At 41.1% G+C, this 23,961-nt stretch overlaps 1 protein-coding gene across 4 annotated transcripts in view; it reads right to left on the reverse strand.

The window, feature by feature from the left end:
- The window catches only part of ADK (adenosine kinase), a 239,474-nt gene that overhangs the window by 16,100 nt on the left and 199,413 nt on the right, over positions 1 to 23,961 (reverse strand). For all 4 annotated transcript variants that reach the window (XR_015743669.1, XR_015743670.1, XM_026710963.2 and 1 more), the window contains exon 10: positions 6,471 to 6,557. Coding sequence is in view for 2 of the 4 variants with exons in the window: in XM_026710963.2 (XP_026566748.1) it covers positions 6,471 to 6,557 (87 nt within the window). In the remaining 2 variants the exon portion in view is untranslated. The remainder of the gene's footprint in view (positions 1 to 6,470; positions 6,558 to 23,961) is intronic.

A 23,961-nucleotide genomic window follows, 5' to 3' on the forward strand; every position in this document is an offset into this window, starting at 1 on the left:
ACATTTCTTTATTTGATGGTTATTATCATGAAATTTAGATTTCTTGAACTAAAGTGGAGGTATCGAATAGGTAGGGGGTTCTTATTGTCAGTTGAGGGACATGTAGTTTCATCGAATTGTTGAAACAAAATCAGTTCCATATATACTGGTAGTCCTCGAGTTACAATCACAACTGATCCCAACATTTGGACCTTAGATATATTTTCTTGGCAATATTACATCTAATTACGATAATGGCTTGGATTGAAAGTTAAAAAAAAAAACATTGAAATTATAGTCAAACAGATAGAGAAACAGGCAGTGGGCTGCAACCGGTTCACACTGGTTTGCGTTAACCGGATGCTAATTTTACATCTGGTTCGCCAAACCGGTAGTTGGAAGAGGACTATATTTTATGTGGGGGAAAAAATGGGATTCTTTCCAGATGGCCCTGATAGCTGCTAGTCATCATGAGAATTCCAGGTGGGAATATGCTGGAATGGATGTTATAAATAAAGTCACAAAATGGAGGTGGGATGTAGGCTAAAATGATATCCATATGAATTTTTCGGGCAGTTTTTGAATGTTCTGCCGTTCATTTTTTGAATATTATATGACATGACATGATAGCATTGTTCCAATATCTAAGGGGCTTCTACAAAGAAGATGGGATTGACCCAGGGGTGGGATTCTACCAGTTCGGACCAGTTCGAGCGAACCGATAGTTCCAGTGATCGTTTGGCCCCACCTACTCGCTCCTAATCTTTCCTGTACTTTATTTCCTTGTCTTGGAGCACAGCTGATTCGCACAGCAGACTGGTTTGGCCATGCCTCAGCTGTTTTACTCACCGGGGGCTGCAGTAGAAGGTAGGTATTATAGCTGAAAATGAGTTTTTTTTTAAATAGTGTGCACGCACGCAAAGCGCACACTTCGCACGTGCGTGCTATCAATGAGCCGGTTGTTACACCAGTTGAATCATACCGCTGGGATTGACCAATTGAAAGCAGGACACGAAGCAACGGATGGAAACTAACCAAGGAGAGAAGCAACTTAGAACTAAGGAGGAATTTCCTGACAGTGAGGACAATTAATCAGTGGAACAATTTGCTTCCAGAAGTTGTGAATGCTCCAACACTGGAAGTTTTTAAGAAGAGATTGGACAACCATTTGTCTGAAATGGTGTACGGTTTCCTGCCTAAGCAGGGGTTGGACTAGAAGACCTCCAAGGTCCCTTCCAACACTGTTATTCTGTCATCCTCTTCTTCTATCACTCCTAAAATTTACTAGCTCCTTGGAAATTGGTATATTTGGGAGAACAGATATGCAGTACCAGAGGACCAAATTAGAGGCAGTCAGTTCTCGCCAGCTATATCCCCCTTAATGCATCTTCGACTAAATCTTGCTTTCCTCAAATTACATCAGCTCCAAACCTGCCACCAAAGTTACTAAGAAATCACCTGCTGGATGGTGAGCGGAAAAAAAATCCATCATCATCATCATCATTATTATTATTATTATTATTATTTAGATCAGATTTTGTGCATGAGAAGGAATGAGAAGTGGAGGATTGTTGGGAATCTGCTCGAGAAAACTACTTGGTTTTGTTTAACTTGGGTTTCCAGGCAGTAAAATACAGGTAAGCCTCAAATTACGACCACAATTGAGCCCAAATTTTCTGTTGCTAAGTGAGACATTTGTGAAGTGAGTTTTGCCTCATTTTACAACCTTTCTTGCCACTGTTGTGAAAAACGTCCGTAAGTCACTTTTTTCAATGCTGCTGCAACTTTGAACGGTCCCTGAATGAACCACTGTAAGTCCAGGACGGCTGATAGTAATTTACGCAAAGAGAGGAATTTTGGAGAGGTCTTCCATTAGCTCCATTCCTGAGGCCTTTTTCTTTCCTGTGAGTAGAGAAGCTGCACCTGAGGAATGGCTGCTTTCACACACCTCTTTCCTAGTCCAAAGTTTCCAGCCTCGAAAGTCATAGGAACTGGTAGCAAGTCAAGTGACTTGTAAAAATATCTGCAACGTATCTTCCCAATTTTATGGGATGTGGATTATAAAATCCCTGTCTTATATTCCAACTCACAGCATAAGGGGGTGATATGGAGCTTGTCTGCCTTAGTGATATATCACCAAAGAGAGCTCTAGATCAGGGGTCTCCAACTGTGGCATCTTTAAGACTTGTGGACTTCAACTCCCAGAATTCCCCAGCCAGCAAAGCTGCGTGTTGAAGTCCGCCAGACTTAAAGTTGCCAACATTTGAGACCCTTGCACTAGATCACTGTCAACCCATAAAATATTTCTATGGTCTTTTTAGAGTTGCCAACAGAAAGGGAGGAAGGAGCAGTGTGGCAGCTTGCAAACCGAAAGTGCATTCCATAAATGTTTTCAAAGATAGTAACTAGGTGACTGAAGTTTCTCCCGTGCAAAATTTTAACTGGAGAGCATGATTTGATGAGTCTTGACTATGGATGTGTCCCATTGGAGAATATGAATTAAATCCTTTTTAAGTTTTGGAAGTTTGGCTCGAGACTCATGATTTAAATAGGGGCAACTGCCGGAATCCTGACAATGACATTTAAATTGGGAGTGCAGGTAGCCCCCACATCTGGAAAGAGGCAGGGGTGGGATTCTACCGGTTCGCACTGGTTTGGGTGAAACAGTAGTTCTGGTGAGCATTTGGCCCCACCCACGCACCCCTACTCTTTCCTGTGCTTTATTTCCTGTTTTTTTTTTTAGCACAGCTGATTTGCGCGGCGCCTCAGCTGTTTTAGTCCCAGGGGCTGCAGTAGAAGGTAAGCAATGGAGTTGAAAATGTGCTTTTTTAAACTGTAGAGCACCCGCGCGAAGCGTGCACTCACCATACCGGTTGTTACGTGCCACCGGAAAGGGGGCTTCCCTGGACGAAGCAGGAAATCAAATAGGATGGGATGCATAAGAGGAATCTCTTCTTGATTCTGTCCTTGGTTCTTAGCTGCAGATCTGGGTTATATTATATTAGTATTTTCAGCTGAGTTTTTTTTTTCCCCTGGTGCTGCTGATATTTGTTTTATTTGTTAACACTGATGTGATTTTCTTAAGAAGGCTCTTTTTAATCCTTAAAAAAGCAGGGGTCTGCAACCTTGGCCACCTTAAGACTTGTGGACTTCAACTCCCAGAATTCCTCAGCCAGCACAGCTGGGAGTTGAAGTCCACAAGACTTAAGGTTTATTAGCAGTACAGAAATCCAGTTATTTGTTCTAGAGTTAAAAAAAAAAAATCACCAACATTGCTGGGATCGCTCCATTTTCCGTTTCTTGACTTCTGCTTGGTTTGATCTTTTTTTTGTTGTTTTCCTATCAAGATTTTTTGCTATTAAATCTGTCTGGATTTTTCAAAGATCAGATATTTGTGGTTCTATGCAGGAAATAACCCAAAGGGGCTTTTTTCACGAGGCAACTGGACTGTCCGGAAATAAAGCAGGAAATAAAAGTTTTAGGTTTGCAACTCGTGATGAGAGTCAATCTGGTTCTCAGACACTCTGTTAGGCAAGGCATACTTCTCTCTCTACTTTTAGTTCTTACTCAGGATGCAGCCGGTTCTCACCGAGTTTTACTCTCTCACACACAGTCTGCCAGAACTTTTTCTCTCTAGCTCTCCTACTTAGCTTACTTTCTGTGCCATCCCACAGATGCAGACTCTCCTGAGTCTGACAAATGAAGAATGAATAATTGGCTCCATCAATTCTCTTCTTTTCCAAACAGTCTAAACCCTCCAAATATTCATTCTTAAAAAAAAAAAATCTCTATTTGGTCGCCAGCAAAATATTCAGACGCGAGTACAGAGAACTAGGTAGATTTTCTCTGCTACACTCAGTGCCCTTTATATAAAACTGTTGCTTTCCATCTGTTAACGCTAAGTAAATATTGCCCCTTGGAAGCAGAACCTGGAGAGATCAGCTCTCAGTAAAGCTACACAAATTTTGCAAGTCCATTAAGAAGCCTCCTACTGTTTACCTCCAGGATGGAGTTTAGCTAAAAATGCCTTCAGAACAGAACGTATTTGGAATTCAATCCCAATGCCTTGTCTGGCCTTAGCTTTTTCTAATGGTAACTGCTACTACTAAAAGAAGAACGGGGAATCTATGATCCCATCTCTCCAACTGGTTCTCATCGTTGCTTTTCCTTGCTACAAAGCTTAGGGAATAGAATGAGCTCATCATCCGATAACACAGGTAATGTCATGCCCCTGGTGGAGACTGACTCTGAGGGAGAGGAGGAACAGCCGACAGGGAGCAGACGTGTTGCTCCGGAGGTTGTAGAGGAGGCTGGGGAAGGGCAGAGGCCGGCTGAGCAGTCAGAGGAGGACCCAGGCCCATCCCCTCTCCATCCTAGGGCATGCAGGGAAGAGAGGATAAAGGAGAAATGTGGTCTTCTCAGGAGGAGAGGGTCTTGATCCTCTTCATGGGATGCAGGTGTGACAGCTGAATAAGAGTTTAGACCCGCGTACTGGCAAACGCTGGAAACAAAGCATGTTTTATTTTGGTCTGAAGTTATCTTGGTTGGCGTCCTTCCAACCGACGGTGCTTTGACTATCTCCTTGAATTTGGTAAATACCTTCTCTTGTTCCTTTGTGGAAATTTCGTCATTGTAGTTTGTTTGCTTTTTTATTTCACCTCTATCTGCTCATTAAATTTGGACTGTATTGTTTTCTTTTGAAGACTATTTTTGAGTGCGTTTTATCTCCAGCTGAGAATTATTGAACAGTGGGGCCAAATCGGAGGCATTAAAGGACATTTATTTACGTTTTGGATTTTGTTACATTTGTGTTACACTCCGGGTCATCACAGGTAAATGCTTTTAGGATAACTTTGTTGTGGTTCGCCGGCAGCCTATGCAGACAGCAGTGGAATCGGACAGTGGGGACGAACGGGGACCAGTCTGGGAGTCTGGGGAGGACTCGGATGAGGGTCCTGCTTCTGATGCAGAGATGGGGCCAGGACCATCTGGGAGTGGGGTGCTGCCTCCGGAGCCTCCAGAGTCTGGCAACAGTGAGGCAGAGGAACAAGGGGAGCCTGTTCCCAGTGCGCATGTGCGCAGAGCTGCTAGAAGGCAACAGCAGCTAGGACAAAAGGGGCGACTCAGAAGTAAGGCTTGGAAGTGATTGCCCCTCCCCTAAGGTATAAAGAACAGGCAAAGGTAAAGAAACCTTTGCAGGAAGCAAAGTCATTCGTTCTGTTTGGATTAAACCTTGAAGCTCTGTGTGGAATTTGTACTCGGTTGGTTTTTTTTTTTTTTTAATGTTATTTTGGCCCTTTAGTTGTTGGCAGCAATTCAAAGGAGAGAAAGGTGGGTGCTTATCTCGAGGAACTGTTTGGACTAAACATGTGCTTAATTATGGTCTCAGGAAACCTTGGTCAGAACAAACCTTCAACCAACCATCCTCTGGTCTTTTGGGTCAGGAGGAGGAGGAAGAGAAGGAGAATTCTGTTTCTGTCACATTTGGGCTAATATCCAAACAACCACCAGAGGGCAGCCACATTTGTGTTTTCTGAACCATGCTGCTGCCACCTAGGGACAGTCTAGAGTTCTGCAACGCAGACCTGATAGTACAAGATTGGCAGCTCAAGGTAAACCTAGATTGTTACAGACTTGAGCCAAGAAGTGAAGACTCTCATATATTCTCTTCCTCTGGTATGGCAACAACAACCATAGTCACACCATAAGAACAAGTCCTGGGTTTTGAGAAAAATAAGGAGAGGGTTGTGGACAACTTTAAGGGCTTTCAGCACTAACCATGTTCAAAGCGAAAGACCCTCTGTTGTTGCAGGACGCAGAGATTTATCGTCAACAAGATAACTTTGCAGCTACAGGAGGGTTTGATTTATCTGAGGCATTTTTAAACAATGCGGACCGAGAGTCATCCCTTCCCAATATTTTTTAGAAAAATTGAGATCAGATATAAATCCGAGCAGATGTTCTGCTATTTCTGACTCTTAAAAGCGTATCATTTGGGGGAGGGGCACTTACCCACCATCAGCCTAGGAAACAGATGCAACTGGGGGTGGGGAGTTTAAGGTTCAAATATGAGTTATTTTCATACTCTGCAATATTCGCCACAACCTGCTAAAAAGAAGAGCAATGCGCTAAGGTTTTTTGAGCCAGACTAGAATTTGGAGGACTCCAACAAAGCACATTTGAGGCCGTTTTCTTTACGCAACATTCTGACAGGCACAATTAATCTTGTGAAAACAAGGTAGATGCTGCTAAAGGTACCAACACATTTTTTTTTTCCCCTGAGAGAATTAACAATCCATTAAAACAGACTCTCGGGATGCAAATGAAGGCTTGCAAAAAAACAAACTTGATGCTCTCTGTTTGGGGGAAAAACGAACAAACCACCGACCCCTTTGTCATCACATTGGCTGATGAAGTTGCCGGTTAAGGAGAGGAAGAAGGGTGAAGAACAGATAGATCTCCAAACAGAATCACATGCAAAAGGTACTTACCACCTACAAAGGCATCTCCGGCTCCATTAGTGTCAACGATCTCACTCTGGTCACTAATTAAGACTGGGAAAGTTCTTACTTCATTTTCTAAAAGGGAAGAAAAAACAACACATGCACACGTTTTACGACATAATTTGATCACATTCTGAAGGGCTGCTCACACTTTGTAAATGGACTCAGCCAAGAGTTGGCTTTTAAAAAGTACCACCACCTCTTACAATACTAGACAACACAGTATCAACAGTAGAGACCTTCACATTTCTGGGTTCTATCATATCACAAGACCTAAAATGGACACCTAACATCAAAAATGTCATCAAAAAAGCACAACAATGAATGTTTTTCCTGTGCCAACTCAGAAAGATCAGCCCAAGGAGCTGCTGATCTGAGTCTTTTATCTGCACCTCTATAACTGTCTGGTTTGATTCTGCAACCCAACAGGACAGACACAGACTCCAGAGGATAATTAGGACTGCAGAAAATACAATTACTACCAACCTGCCTTCCACCGAGGAGGACCTGTATAGTGCACGAAACAAAAAGAAAATATCTACAGACCCCTCACATCCTGGACATAAACTGTTTCAATTCCTTCCCTCAAAACGACACTATAGAGCACTGCACACCAGAACAACTAGACACAAGGACATTTTTTTTCTGAATGCCATTAATCTGCTAAACAAATAATTCCCTCAACACTGTCCAACTATTTACAAAGTCTTCCCATTACTCTTATCACTCATCCCCTCCCACTTGTGACTGTATGGGTGTAACTTTGTCGCTTGTATCCTTACGATTTATATGGAGTGTTTCCCAGTATGATTTGATTGTTGATTGTACCCTATGACTATGATTAAATATTGTACCTGATGATTCTTGACTCTTGATGAATATATCTTTTCTTTTATGTCCACTGAGAGCATTTGCACCAAGACAAATACCTTGTGTGTCCAATAAAACTTGGCCAATAAAAATTCTATTCTATTCTATTCTATTCTATTCTATTCTATTCTATTCTATTCTATTCTATTCTATTCTATTCTATTCTATTCTATTCTATTTCTATTTCTATTTCTATTTCTATTCTATTCCTATCTATTCTACTGGTAAAGGTTCCCCTTGCACATCTGTGCTAGTCGTTTCTGGCTCTAGGGGGTGATGCTCATCACCGTTTCAAAGTCGAAGAGCCAGTGCTGTCCGAAGACGTCTCCGTGGTCACATGACTGGCATGACTAAACGCTGAAGGCGCAAAGAACGCTGTTACCTTCCCACCAAAGGGAACTATATTTTACTTGCATTTTTTTTACATGCTTTTGAACTGCTAGGTTGGCAGAAGCTGGGACAAGTAACGGGAGCTCACTGCGTTACTCGGCGCTAGGTATTCAAACCGCCGAACTGCTGACCTTTCCACCGTGTCCCTTATAAAAGGTTATTTCATTTTCTAAAAGGGAAGAAAACACACACACACACACACACGTTTTACGACATAATTTGATCACATTCTGAAGGGCTGCTCTCATTTTGTAAGTAGACTCAGCCAAGAGTTGGCTTTGATGGCCTCCTAACTGGAGCCTTTTCTGGAGACACCCAGGAGCATGATATGTAACCAAGACAATATAACCCATGGCAAGTTGAGCACTGAAAAGAGCAGGGATGGGAAAACGCCAGCCTTCTGGGTGTTTCTGCTATCTTAAAATCTCAACCACAGTGTGGGCTTATGGTTAGGGTAGGGCTATGTTGGGAGAAACCACAGGTTCCTTAGTTCAGGAGAGAAGCACTTGGAATTAACACATGCAAATGAAATGTAGAGAGGAGGAGGGAAAGGAGGATTGTGAGGTCCTTAGAGTTCTCCGAGCTTGGTTGTTTTCTTGCAGATGTTTCACTACCCAACTAGTTGATGGCATCAGAGAGAGAAGAGGAGGAGGTGGTTTGTGGGCTCCTTAGTGTACTTTGAGTTTAATTGCTTTCTTGCAGACATTTCATTATATCAGAGATAGAAGCAAAAGGGGTTTGCTGAGATGAGGAGGAAGAAGAGGTGGAGGAGGAAGAGGAGAGGGAAGAGGTGAAGTGTGGGGTCCTTAGTGCTCTCTGAACTTGGGTATTTTCTTGCAGACATTTCATTACCCAACTAGGCAACATCATCAGGGATAGAAGGGAGAGGGGTTTGCTGAGAGGAGGAGGAGGAGGAGGAGGAGGAGGAGGAGGAAGAGGAGGAGGAAGAAGAATGGCTTTGCACTGTAAAAAAATTGCCTAAATTATATCCATTTTCCTTTAAAAAAAGAAGAATCTGGATGGTAGATTCTCTTTGGCACAATAAGATTTAAAGGAAATGTTTTCTACTTTTGCTTGTACCTTTTTGGTAATTCCACTCCATTTCCAGCAGTTCTTTCAAGGCATTTAGCAACGGGTGTATTCGAACATGCCATTAACCACGTACACTCACGGGGAAAATGGGTTTAAAGTCACAGAACAAGATGCACATATCCTTCATGAGGAGAGGTGTTCTTTTTTTTTTTTTAAAAAAAGAAAAGAACGTGATATCATTAACGCCCTTTTTGATGTGTGAATGAGGAAAATTAAAACGCCTGCATGTCAGACAACATGCGTACTACATCAGTTACAATAGCAAGATGAAGGAATAAAACCTACTGTAATAGGAGATCCAAAAAAGCTTTACAATGACTGTATTTGTTTTGAAAATCTAAATAAATAACCAGGGTAATGTAATAGGAAGCAACAAAAGAAACAGTTATCAAAATGTTTATGGAAACTGTGTAAGCAGCGTGCATGTGAGGACCAGACAGATCCAGGCTGAAAACGGTCAAGGGCCCTGAAGTAACCATGCCCAGATGTTGGCAGCTCTTTTCCCTAGGAAAATGACTCTCCATTCATTTAGGTGCTCAGGTAGGACTTGAATCTGGGCCACAAATAGATTGGAGCCAAAACCTGCTGAATCTTTGTGGTTTTCTAATGTGGGTAATAAAACCAGTTTAACAAAGAGCCGTGATCTTGACTCTCTCTGCCTGTGAAATTACAAGTTCAGGAACATGTTTTGATAAAACCTCACTGTCACAGGTAAGGGGAGGCCCACTCATGTAGGGAAAGCAGGAACTCAAGTGGAACTTGTCCAAGATACTCAATCTGAAGTCTTTAAGAGAGGGAACAAGGCTTTTATATGTGTCATGCCCGTTGTAATCTGATTCGGAGGGGGAGGCCGAGCAGCTGACAAGGGTGTGGGAGTGTGACTCCAGTGGCTGTGGAAGAAACTGGGGAAGGGCAAAGTTCTGCTGGGCAGAGCAGGGGCAAGGGAGAGCAAGGGAGAGGAAGACTCAGGCCCACCCCCTCTTCATCCTACAGCACGCAGGGAGGAACGGAGAAGGGAGCAATGAGAGTTGCGTGGCTTACGGGGGAGGAAACGGCCTTGATTCCCTTCATTAGCTGCAGCTGGGAAAAACAGTGTTTAAAAAGGGAAGCTGCACACAGCAAGTTGTTGGGAGCAAACTGTGAATTTATCTGGTATCATCAAGGCTTATCTGGGTTCCTGGGATCTTCCCAAGTGTGTGAGTTTTGTTGTGCTTTCAAGTCTACAATTCCTTCCCCTTCCCTGTCAAGTTAATTACTGCAGCATGATTTGTGTGGATTTTTATTTACAGTTTGTATGTACTTTGTTTTCGGACTGAATAAAGACTGTTCCTGGGAGAGTTTTTCTCCAGCCAAAGGTAACGGGGACATTGGGAGCAAAGTTGAAGATAATAAAGGGACTCTTCTTGCTTATTCAACTGTGTGGCCTTTACGCCATGCCCCAGGTCATCACAATATGACTGCTGTAAATTGAAAAAAACTCTTAAGCATAAGCTGAGCTCTGTCTTGGAACATTCAGGTATCTCACATCTCCAAATGTTCTCTTGTCTGGAGGTCCCCCAAAGTGGTCATGCTTCCCTCCAGTCTTTTTCCCATTCATTTTATAGCATCCCCAAATGAAATAAACAAACACATTAAAAAGTTATGACACAAAAGTTATGAAATAAACAAACACATTAAAAAGTTATGACAAAAGTTATGTAGTTGTTTACCAAGCACATTTATGTTATATTAAAGTATAACCAAAATATGACCCAGTAGCTCAGTGGCTAATACACTGAGCTTGTCGATCAGAAAGATTGGCAGTTTGGCGGTTCGAATCCCTAGCGCCACGTAACGGAGTGAGCTCCCATTACTTGTCCCGGCTTCTGCCAACCTAGCAGTTCAAAAGCATGTGAAAATGCAAGTAGAAAAATAGTTCCCTTTGGTGGGAAGGTAACAGCGTTCTGTGATGCCTTCAGTGTTTAGTCATGCCGGCCACATGACCATGGAGACGTCTCTGGACAGCGCTGGCTCTTCGGCTTTGTAACAGAGATGAGCAGCGCCCCCTAGAGCCAGAAACGACAAGCACGTATGTGCGAGGGGAACCTTTACCTTATAACCAAAATATCTTTTACAATTGCCAAGGCATGTCACAACTTTTGAGCACCCCTAATGTTTGGAAATTGGAAATTTTACATGCCCTAAGATTCAGTGTAATGTTGATGTACATCGGGGGTGTCAAATTCAAGCCCCGCCATCCTGGAAACAGCTATTGCCTCTACCAACAAAAATGGAGGTTGGGAGGGCTCCATTTTCACTGGCAGAGGGCTGTAGGAAGCCATTGCAGCCGAAAACAGAGCCCAGGAGCCCGTTTTTGCTGGCAGAGCACCTGGGCCACCACAGATGTCCCCGACACGAGTGATGTTGGGCTGTCCCCCCTGGCCTCCCCGAGCTCAAACACAACTAGACACAAGGACAGTTTTTCCCCGAACGCCATCACTCTGCTAAACAAATAATTCCCTGAGCACTGACCAACTATTGACAAAGTCTGCACTACTATTACTATTAATCTTCTCATCATTCCTGATAGCCCCATCCCTTCCCACCTGTGACTGTATGGCTGTAACTTTGTTTTTTTCCGAATGCCATCACTCTGCTAAACAAATAATTCCCTCAACACTGTCCAACTATTGACAAAGTCTTCCCATCACTCTTATTGCCCATCCCCTCCCACTTGTGACTGTATGGGTGTAACTTTGTCGCTTGTATCCTAACGATTTATATTGACTGTTTCCTAGCATGATTTGATTGCTTATTGTACCCTATGACTAACATTAAGTGTTGTACCTGATGAATCTTGAGTCTTGACGAATGTATCTTTTCTTTTATGTACACTGAGAGCATTTGCACCAAAACAAATTCCTTGTGTGTTCAATCACACTTGGCCAATAAAGAATTCTATTCTATTAATTCATTAACCCTGATGCGGCCCTCAATGGAATCGTGTTTGACACCCTGATGTACATTATAAACTTGCTTTAGGTGTGAATACTGCATACCTCACTACAGGTAGCTCTCAACTTGCAATCATACATTTAGCAAATGTTTGAAGTTACAAAAAGACTGGTTCTCATACATGGTCACATGATTGTGAGTTGGGTGCTTGGCAACAGGCATGTGTTGATGATAGCTGCAGCTTCTCAGACTCCAATAAATGTGCATTTGCAACCTTTCCCAGCTATCTTCTGAGAAGCGAAATGGGAGAAATAGATGTGCTTAATGATGAATCACTTAACTGCAATGATTTCCATTAACAAAAATGTCATACAATTGGGAATGACTCAGTGAACAATCACCTTGTTTAGCAACATAATTTCTGGTCCTCATTGTAGTTGTAAGTTGAGCCTTCCCTGTAGCTCTGATTATAAGATTTCTTAAAAATGTTAATTTCTGCTAAGTCTTTGCATGCATGTGAACAGACTACAGGTGCAAAGTGAGCATCATAGGTCTCTCAAATAATTTCTTTTCAAAAACAATCTTTCAAAAGGTTCCTGGATCCAAACATTTTAAAAGCGTGCCCTGGGGAGTATGGAGAAATGAGAGAAAATTAAAAATGTGGACATGAATTGAAGGCTGGCTACAGGTGCACAGAAAATTAAAACCTTTAACTAAAAGATTAAACGACAGTCCTTTTAACTAGTAACAAACTGAATCATGCAATCCACTCAAGGTACTAATATCAAATTATCTTCCACTATGCGCACTTCTATTATTTCTCTGTAATTTTCAAGCTCCATGGCTCCTCACCCTGCTGATAACAGAAGCTGTAGCACTTATGCTGTTCTTTTTTTATTCCCTCTATCCATCAATTGTAGCACTGAATAAAGCTCAACTGGATGTACGTGACTTCCAAGGTGAAAAATAGGACCATTTATACGTCTGTTTCCGTCACAGTGTGCCACAGGCAACAAAATGCAAGTGGTAGAGGTTTGCAAAATGTAATGTGTCATCTTCCATTTTGCAATTCAGAGTTTACATTTACTTTTGTTCTCGGGATGGTTATTTTATGCTTTGCTTGCACAGTAGCTAAATCACATGTTTTCTTGTTTGGAATTGAAATATAACCTTAGAACAGGAGCGAACAAGATCAGGATCTATAAAGGAAATGCCAATCTCTCCCAGTAGATCCCAACACTTGGATTTCTAGCTTGCTTGCTTGTTTTGTAAGCAGCAGCAATCTATAAAACAAAGACTGAAGTCTGTTTTACTCCTTTTAGAATAGAGTCAAGTCGAGTCGAGTCGAATCGAATAGAATTCTTTTATTGGCCAAGTGTGGTTGGACACACAAGGAATTTGTCTTGGTGCAAATGCTCTCAGTGTACATAAAAGAAAAGATACATTCATCAAGAGTCAAGAATCATAAGGTACAACACTTAATAGTCATAGAGTACCAATACGCAATTAAATCGTATTAGGAATCAGTCAATAAAAATAGTTAGGATACAAACGACAAGGTTACAGTCATACAGTCACAAGTGGGAGGAGATGGGTGAAAGAAAGGATGGGAGGATTAGTAGTAATAGTAATGCAGTCTTAGTAAATAGATCGACAGTGTTGAGGGAATTATTTGTTTAGCAGAGTGATGGCATTCAGGGAAAGACTGTTCTTTTGTCTAGTTGTTCTGTGTGCAGTGCTCTGAAGATTGTGCACACTTTCTGGTGATTTTTCTGAGTTTCTAAACATCTTCAAGAATTGGACAAGGGACGCATATAAAATCCATGATCGTTACGTATTCTACAAGCTAGCCCAGTTGGATTGAGCCGTAGAGACTGGTCTGTAACAATCCTGCAGAATAGTCCAGGTGTTATTATTGTATTGCCGTGTCTTTTGTTAAAAGGAATAGAGGGTGTTGAGACTGCAGCTGACTGCAACAGAGGTGCAAATTTAGAAAAGATAGGATGGGTTTGAATTCACAACATCAACAAAAGTCCAAGCTTTGTCCTCTCTTGCAAGCAATGTGGCCTCTGGTCTTCATAAAGCTCTCTCTCATCTTGTGAAGTATTATTTTGTGAATTTCTGTATGTTTTTTAAATAGCTGAGCCTGTCAAAGGGCCTTATCTGGTCAAAAAAAGCAGGGAAAGTACACATTGTATACATTAGATTTTATATCCTCCATTTGCCTCCAAACTTAGTGGTCCTGTTTGGCACTATAATCTGACTGGAGTTAAATATCCATTCATTTTGTTCATTCGGTCTACGGATCTTATATCAAGATCAGTTTCAGGATTAAAATTGTCTCCTTTCATATCTGGAGGGTTTCCCCCCCAAAGTAGAATGAATTTCTCCAACTCCCAAGTTATAGGAGATAGGAAGATGTAAATCTTCCATACCAATTCTTCAAACTCAGGAACAGCTACTGCCACGGATCTGCTCAGTCTCCAGAAATTAATTCAGTCGGACAACTTACACAAAACCTGTAGTACTGGGAACAAATGCAAATTCCCAAGAACACTGGTAGTAAGTGTAATTGGTATAGAAGTTTTTATTATGTGGCTGATCAACACTATGAAGTCTCCAAATACAACCAGTCAGAATAAAGCTGGAAGGGAGGCTTGGAGATCTTATAGTCCAACCCCCTATACCATTTCAGACCAGTGGAAACTGATCAAGAACAGATCCAACTTAGAAATAAAGAGAAATTTCCTGATATCGAGACAAATCAATTAGGGGAATGGCTTGCCTCTAGAAGTTGTGGCTGGTGCCATCACTGGAAGTTTTCAAGAAGAGATTAGACAGTTATTTGTGCTTAATGGTTTAGGGGTTCCTGCTTGAGCAGAGTGTTGGTTGAGAGGTTCCTCCCAACTCTGTTATTCTGTCAAATGAACCAAGGTCATGGTATACTTCTCATGTTCTTGTCCAAAACCATGGAGGCCTTCTCCTGGCAAATCAAGTGTTCATAGTGTCGCCCAGGGGTGGGATTCAATTTTTTTTAACAACCGGTTCTGTGGGCGTGGCTTAGTGGTCATGTGACTGGGTGGACATGGCTTCGTGGTCATGTTAATTGGCTGGGCGTGGCCAACTCAATATCACTCACATCGAGGCACTCATCTCCTCACCTGGCCTCTCATGACTGTGGGGATGCTGCAACAGTCTTAGGTGTGAAAAACGGTCATAAGTCACTTTTTTCAGTGCCATTGTAACTTTGAATGGTCACTCCACACAAGCAAAGTACCAGCAGAGGAAGGGAAAAAACTCCAGAGAAATTCCTGAGACAGGAAGTCTCGTCCTGCCAAGAATGTAATAAGAGTTAATGGAGAGGCAGTTTCTGTAAGCAACACCAGAATGTTTCCTTCCTGCCTTCCTTATAGGATTAGGACAGTAATTTCTCTGAACTGCTTAGAATGTTAACAACTGATTCTAGAGAATAGGAGCGAACTGGTAGAATTCCACCCCTGGTTTCGCCCCAAAATATCCAAATGTATGGGTAAGAAAAAGGGACACAGATGTATAGCAGTAATAGGTGGCCTGCCTGACATGCTTATGACAGGCCATGCATGGAGGCGTATGACTCCATGCACCCATGGCAACCAGAACATACAGGTAGTCCTTGAATTGCCACCATTCACTTAGAGGCTGTTCCAAGTTACAACAGCACTAAAGAAGTGACTCTTGACCATTTTTCACACAACCATTACAGCATCCCGATGATCACATGGCAACTGGTGTGTGTTTATGACAGTTGTGAAGTGTCCTGGGGTCAGGGAATCCCCTTTTGTGGCCTTCTGATGAGCAAAGTCAATGGGGAAGCCAGATTCACTTAACAATCATCCTACTCACTTAACAACAGTCAGATGGCAGAGCCAGATTCACTTAACAATCATCCTACTCACTTAACAACTGTCAGATGGCAGAGCAAAACTCACAACCGTCTTGCTTAAGCAATGGAAATTTAATAGTGGAAATTCAATAGTGGTCATATGTCAAGGACAGAGCTGGTATTCAGCAGGGTTCTGACCAGTTCTGGAGAACCAGAAGTGGAAATTTTGAGTAGTTCGGAGAACTTGCAAATCCCACCTCTGACTGGCCCCGCCCCCATCTATTCTCTGCCTCCCATCGAGTCCCAGCTGATTGGCAGGGTCTTCTTTGGTTGCCCTGCACAGGAGAACGGAGCTGGAAAGCAGGTTAATGGGGTGGGAAGGGAATGGGGATTTTGCAGTATCCTTCCCTTGTGATGCCCACCAAGCCACGCTCACCAAGCCAAGCCCCACCCACCATGCCAAACCACGCCCACCAAGCCACGCCCACAGAGCCGATAGTAAAAAAAAATTGAATCCCACCACTAGTCAAGGACTATCTCTACTCTCAAAAGTCCTTGAGAGCCCCCCATAAATTTAGATGACCTTTGCCCAAGGATAAAAATGTTCTGTGCATTCAATATACCGTATGATTAGTCATTCAGGATAAAATCCTACATAGCAAACTCAAACTGTGAGTGAGACTTAGTTAAAGCCGTAATAATTGCACTTCTTAATTCTTTATTTATGATTTAGGAATGAATGAATGAATAAATAAATAACAGGTTCCGCCCATCGCTCCCCATAGACCTTAGAAACTCCGCGGCCTTTACTTACATTCTTCAAAGCTTTCTAGTTTTGGCAGCTTCTTACACTGCTGTCTTCTTAACTGGGTTTTATTAAGAATAATGGGTTTTTTAAAATATCTTTCTGAGGCACAATGAGATTTGAAATTTATGCTAATCTCCAAAGGTTACATTCCGTTCTTAACTACACTCATGAAAATACAGGATAGATCACACAGCTCTCAATGGAATTATCTCCGAAACACAAGGATGGCAGGAGAAACTGCAGCGGTATCAGCCTCTTCAAATGAAATAAATGTATTCCTCCTAAATGAGTTGTTGATTGTTCCTCTGATAATTAAGTACACAAGTCTATGATCCTTTAGGATCATCTAATTAGTATCCACATAATTTCACTTAATTGCCACTGTAATTGGAATGTATAGGATTTACACCCTTCCCCACCCTTTCAAAATAATTGCATGCACATTTTAATATAAATTATGTAACAGTTTAGTTTATAGATTAATTTCCACATATGGAGCACAACTCATTAGGATGCTAGTTATTATAATCGCAGTTGTGACAGGCATTTTCTACCTAAAGCTTCTGAATCGTAGGTTTGCATACCAAACCTTTAAAAGCATGACGTGGAGATAAAGATACTCATAAAAAAAGGAGTATGCCTTAGATACCCAACCACTGAACAGTAGGGGAAAAAAAAGAACTCTGGCTATAAAGAATGACTCATTATGAAGACAATACCAAACAGGCTAAAAGGCATAATGAAAAAAAATAATAATATCCACCCTGCATATTTCCTGAACACTGTCAGGTTTATGCCACAACTTGTCATTTTTAATTATTTTTCTTTGAAAGCTTTCCTGGGCTCATGCTTTGTTTTAAATCTCCAAAATAAATTTTCTCAGGCAGCTAAAAGGACGAAATGAAAACAGAGGAAAAATTCTGGCAAACACCCTTTGCCGCAGCTCTAGAATTTTTTTTTTCCAGGCTGAAAATCGCAAATTATTATATTTTGGGAAAAACAAATTCCCTAATAAAAAAAATGGAATACACGTGCAAGTAGACCTCCATTATTTGTGTGCATCCTTTCATTTAGAACGGCTTTGTAGCTGCCTTAAATATGACTTATATCGGCCATCTACTGAAGCTTGAAGGAACTGAGATGATATTTTGCACACCCAAAATCTAGACAAGGTTCCAGAAACTGTCAGTGTGTAAGAAATTATGAGCTGGGATAGCCATAACAAGTCAGCCAATGGGAACTGTTTGGTGACTAAGAAACAGGATCTGTTGTGAGCTATGTCAGATAGCTCAGAGCCTGGGCGTGGCTTAGCTTGACTGATCTATGTACATATATACATATATACATATACATACATACATATATATATATATATATATATATATATATATATATATATATATATACACACACACACACACACACACACACACACACACACACACGTAGGTCTAGGTGTGTTCGGGTCATTTCCTGTGTAAGATTAAGAGTATCTTGGCGACGTTTCGGCAAGGTCCCACTTGCCATCCTCAGGCTGGTGCTTTTGGTTTCGTGCCAGTGCAAGCAGTGTGTGATCGGAGCAGCAGAGACTACCTGCACTGGCACGAAGCCAAAAGCACCAGGCTGAGGATGGCGAGTGGGCGACGTTTCGATGAAGTCTCATTCATCATCTTCAGGCTTGTGTCTTCGGCTTTGTGCTTCTCAGAGGATGAGAAGCACAAAGTCAAGAAGCACAAAGCCGAAGACACAAGCCTGAAGATGATGAATGAGACTTCATCGAAATGTCTAGATACTTCCAATTTTATGCAGGAGAAAACCCGAATAACGAGAGAGAAAGAGAGAGAGAGAGAGAGAGAGAGAGAGAGAGAGAGAGAGAGATATGGCATTCAGCTTTGTTCGGGTATTTTCCCGCGTCATTGTAGTCGTGCTTTTAAAGTTGTAGCAACGTTTCAGCAGAATCTCATCTGCCATCATCTGATGGCAGATGAGATTCTGCCGAAACGTTGCTACAACTTTAAAAGCACAACTACAATGATGTGGGAAAATACCCGAACAAAGCTGAATGCCTTACATGTAAGTACCCGTGAAAACATGAGAATGCTTGTGAAAGGAGAGTCGGTTGTGCAAATGACATCTCCAAGAACTGTTTGGGTGAAGAAGAAACTTATCTACTCAACAAAGAGAACAGGACTCTGTTCAAAAGCTGAGCGAGACAGAGACAGAGACAGAAACGCCAGATTACTCTAGATAGTTGGATGAAACTGTTATTCCACAGAGGTCTGGAAGGGAAGTGAAACACGCAGTGATGAGAAAGGATGATCCATGTCTTAACAAAGCAGATGGATAAATGGGAATCTCCAATTCACCCAGATACATTGCCATCCAAGAGGCCACCTTCAGAGGGAACAATCTCGGGACTGAAATGACAGGCACATGAAATGGGTTATGTCTGTCAGATACTAAATCTAACAGGGGCCAAAAATGATAGGAATGGAGCATGAGATAAGATAATCCCTAGGGAGACTGTCTGGCCAGAGGATGGGAAAACAGGAGAGGAATCAGCCTGGGAACCAGCCTGCTAAAATCACTGATGAACCAAGGGCTGGAAATAAAATTACCTATTGACCTGCTTGGGCCCCACGATAGATTAGAACAACACTTTAAAGCATTTTTCATGTTTGCATTTATTAATTGAATAAGTAACCCTAATTGAACCATTTAATGTTCCCCAGTATATAATCAGATTCTCCATTCAGAACTTCATTTTTTTAAGGGGAGGAAGAATTCTATCTTTAAAACAATTGAAGATATATTTCTTTCTCTGGATAAGAACAATTTCTCTTTTAGCCTTGCAACTGAACTAGAAAATGACAAGACCATTTGTTTCACTTGCGGCTTCTTCTTAACCTCTTCTTATTCCTTATTTTGCCCAATGAAACATGCCACTTATTTTCAAACGGCTCCCTATTAATCCGGAAACCTCAGATACAAACTGACCACACTTGGAAGCAAAGTCTCTGATCTTGGAATTGAATGAGACTGCAGAGCTGTATAGTTCCCCCCTTCATGCCAAGAAAAATACAATTCAGTGGAATAAAACACTCCCAAAAGTGATTGCCAGACTATACAGCTCCCGCAATTGCTTAGGTCACAATGTATGGACCAGTTTTTCGAAGCAGCTTGGAAAAAGTGAATTTGGGAGAAATTGGCATCTTTGGGGAGTAGTGGTCAGAATTTAAAAGCAAAGATGGGGCTACAGACTGCCTTATATTTGAATGACCTCTATGATTCATCTGCATATTTCCAAGCTAAATGTCATTTAGGTAACTCTGGCAAGACATTGACATTTGCTATTTTCACAGATTGCTTCCTGAAGCTTGCTGTTCAGAACAGGAACCTATGCTACCAGTTTAATGACACCGCTAACTTTTTATTCAGCAATTTGGTTCAGAAGCCCTGAAACAATCTAGGAGTCTGTTAGTCCCTCAAACCATTTTTATCTAGTAAAATGAGCCTAATATTAAGATTACGTTATTCTCCTTTTGTTGCTAATTAACAAGGCAGAGGATCTTTTATTATTGGCAACAGAATTTTGGAAGGCTCTCATTAAGAACATTTCCAAGACTTGTATTCAACTTGCTTTTCAAAAACTTATTTCAACTATCCTCAATATTTAATTAGCTGGTAAGCTAGAACTGACAACCAAAGGGGACAATTTCTTGGACTATTAGAACAAGGGTGAAATTATTAAATAATAAATGGAATAATAGTATGTGATAAAATTGCAAATGTGACAGATAAAACAAATATGTGTAATGAATATAGAAATGAAATAAGAATCTTAGATAATATTGTAAGTAAAATATGAGAATATTTTAAGAAAAATGAAATAAGCTAAGATGTGAACTGAAATTTGATAAAATAAGTTTAATGAACTTAATATTTGAGAATATTTAAAAGAAAATAGAATAAGTAATAATGTGATATGAAATTGAACAAGAAAGATGAATATGTAACTATGGTCATGTTTGTACTGAAATGTAAAAACCTGGAACTGCACTGCTCACCGAAAGATTTTTTTTTTAAATATAAAAACAAAAGAAGAAATTGAATAATGAAATTATCATGTATGTTTAAACAATATGGTGATTGGCATTAGAATAATTAAATAATGAAAGATTATAATTTAATACATATATGTGTATTAACATTAGAATTATATAAGTTTGATGAATGTAAGAGATATGATTAATTTTGTTATTTTTGTTTGCACCAAAATGTATGATGCTTAGGTGCCACACTATATATGTAGAATAAAAATAAAAAATTTGGGGAAAAATATTTAATTAACTGCTGCTTTATCTTGCTTTCAATGGATGCTTTATCTCGGTGCTGGTAGTCATTATGTATTTTGAATGGTTGAAGTGCATCATTTCATTTTTCGTCAGCCAACTTGGCTTCATGTACCAGAAAAGAATACAGTCACCAATTTCTCTTCAGAAGGGCACTATTTCACCTGATTTCATGGCTATCAATTTAATCAACCAACCAACCAACCAACCAACCAACCAGCAATCAACCTAACTAGGGTGAAAATCACATGAATCAAATTAAATCAAATCAGCCACTGATCAGCCTAAGGCAGGGGTCTTCAAACTTGACAGCTTTAAGGCTTGCGGACTTCAACTCCCAGAATTCCTCCTCCAGTCATGTTAGCTCAGGAAATCTGGGAGTTGAAGTCCACAAGTCTTAAACTTGCCAAGTTTGAAGACCCTTGGCCTAAGGGGGCCCAGTACAGCCATTAGGAAACAACATGAAAATATCCAAAATAAACAATACATGTAGGTGGCATAGAACAGGTATCCCCAACCTGGTACCTGGCCTGTTAGGAACTGGGCCACACAGCTGGAGGTGAGTGGCAGGCAAATGAGCGAAGCTGCACCTGTATTTGCAGCTGTTCCTCAGTGCTAGCGTCATTGCCTCAGCTCCACCTCAGTACATCAGGCATGAGATTCTCATAAGGGCACGAACCCTACTGTAAACTGCATATGCAAGGGAAATTGGTTGCGTGCCCCTCCTCCTCTCCCCCCCCAACCCATGGAAAAATCATTTTTAGTTTACTTTACTTTATTGTCATTGTACCTCATACAACGAAATTAAATGCCATCCTCAGTGCATGCTATAACTATAAAAATAAAACACAAGCACACATCCTTTGCATTCTATACAATTGAATTGAGAATCCCTGATATTGCATTAATATTGCCCTATACAATAGAATTCAATGGAGCTACTGCCCTGGGATAGAAGCTGTTTTTCAGCCTCTTTGTCCTTGTTTTTATTGTCCTGTACCATCTGCCAGATGGTAATAGTTCAAAAAAAGGGTGCCCAGGATGAGATGGATCTTTGAGAATGTTTTAACTTCCTTAAAGGCAGCGGGAGCTATAAAGCTCTTCCAAAGAGGGGAGAGGGCAACCCATGATCCTCTGGGCAATGAGGTTAACCCTCTTCCATGAAACTGGCTCTCGGTGACAAAAAGGTTGGGGACCGTTGACACAGAAGGCATAAAAGATATAATAAATGTGACTATAAAGAGGAGAGAGAGGATAGGGCACAGGGAAGATTTATGTATATAGTAGGTGTGAGGCTAGATGCCTACTGAGTTGAGTTTACAGTCTTGAGTCACAAGCAGAAGCCAAAAACTTGACATCCAATGAATGTGGAAAGCATGTAGGTTGCAACAGGGTTTAAAGAATTATGTGAAGTTTGATATGAGAACACAGAATTCTTGTGAGGTAAAAAAATTCAGCCATCCCCCCCCCCCACCCCTTTTAAATCTGAAGGACAGTAAGTGCCATCTAGTGGCACTGAAGCTTCAACAGCATTCATGGCCACCATGTTGCTGGACCTCAACAATTAGCTAATTTAGCTACTCTCATTCCCTCACACAATTCAGATATGCAGCAACAGGTTCTTAATGCATTCACAACCACAGAGATTATTTAGGGCACACTTTGCTTCCAAGTTTTTAAAGTTTAAATACAGCTCCTATCTTGAGTAAGCAAACCCCTCAGATATAATGGTGGGATCTCAACATGTTTAGAGTGTATTAAAACCCACAGTTAACTCTGTAAAAAAAAAAAAAGTCACCATAATTGACAAGCAAACATTTCCAATTGTCTTCACAAAGGCATGAAAAAGGAATGAGCTGAATAGTTTACTGAAGTGCCCACAGATGAAGATATGAACAAAAATTAATCGCCTACAGTAATGCTCAAATCTAATATATCATAATTATAAAATTATTGATGGACTTCCTCTTGACAAACAATACATGCATTAGGATGCTCTTCTTTTGTTGCACATGATTAAGAAAACTGTTTATCCCTTTTTGGCTACATCTTTGGCTAATAAGTCTCATACTGCAGATGTTTCTGTAGGCAGCCCTGATGTTTAATGGTGCATGATGCTCTAGGCGAATTCCCATAACCTCACTTTGTCTGAGATGAGCTTAGTCAATTGACAGGATAATAAAGAGAGGGCATTGCCCCAAGCTGGTCTGGGATGTTCCCAATTCTGCACATCTTTTATATTTGCCATTATTTGATAACTGATTGCTTGCAGAATTCTTCCTCCGTTGCTGGGGACAACAACACATAAATATTACATAGTACCATCAAGTTTGTCCAGGAGAAAGGAAGAAGCATGGAATAATTAATTTATTTCATGTTTGTTATTATTGATATATGTATTATTGATACTACTTCTTCTGAGAATCGTTTCTAACATCCATCATATTTATCGTTGGACCTGTGAGGACTGAGCAGGCAAGTGCTTGGCATGAGGTTTAAAATATGCTTCCCCACAAAATATGCTTTCCCACAAAAAAAAAAAAAAAATCCACTCTTGCTTTTAAATCAAAGAGCTGCCAGTTTACAAATCATGGGCCGGAGTCTATTTTCAGATAAAATTAATGCAAAGACGTCTGTTTCAGTTCAACAGACACAGCTGTGTTTTCTTGCTCTCCATCCAAAGTCTCCCGGACTTGGAGTAGGGGCCGTCAAGAGTCCACACCAGTGCGCGAACTGAGACATAGAAAATAAGAGTTCCTTTGAGGATTCTGAGTTCGAAACAAATATGTGCGTTTGGGGAGCTTTGTTTTGAGATGAAGTCACAGCTGGAGCAAAAGGAGACATTTTGAGCACCGCTGTTCCATTTACTCCATGATACAATGCAACTCTAAAAGGGACACGTTCAAAGGTCAGTATGTTCCCTGTTTTGTCTACAACCTTTTGAAGGAGTTGTAAGTCATGACGGTTGTAAAGCAGGCCATCACAAGGTGGTCTCGATTTTATGACCTTTTTTTGCAGTGGTCGTTAAGCAAATCATTGCGATTGCTACTCAGATGGAGCTGGCAGCAGAGTCGGACAATAGCAAGGAGGTTGGGGAGGAACTCGGGCCATTCCTGGAGGCTGAGGAAGGCTCGGACAAGGGCTCTGCAGGAGAGGCAGAGATGGGGCCAG

This window comes from Pseudonaja textilis, chromosome 4 (genome assembly GCF_049901715.1).
Source record: "Pseudonaja textilis isolate UNSWEBS1 chromosome 4, rPseTex1.2, whole genome shotgun sequence".
NCBI lineage: Eukaryota > Metazoa > Chordata > Lepidosauria > Squamata > Elapidae > Pseudonaja > Pseudonaja textilis.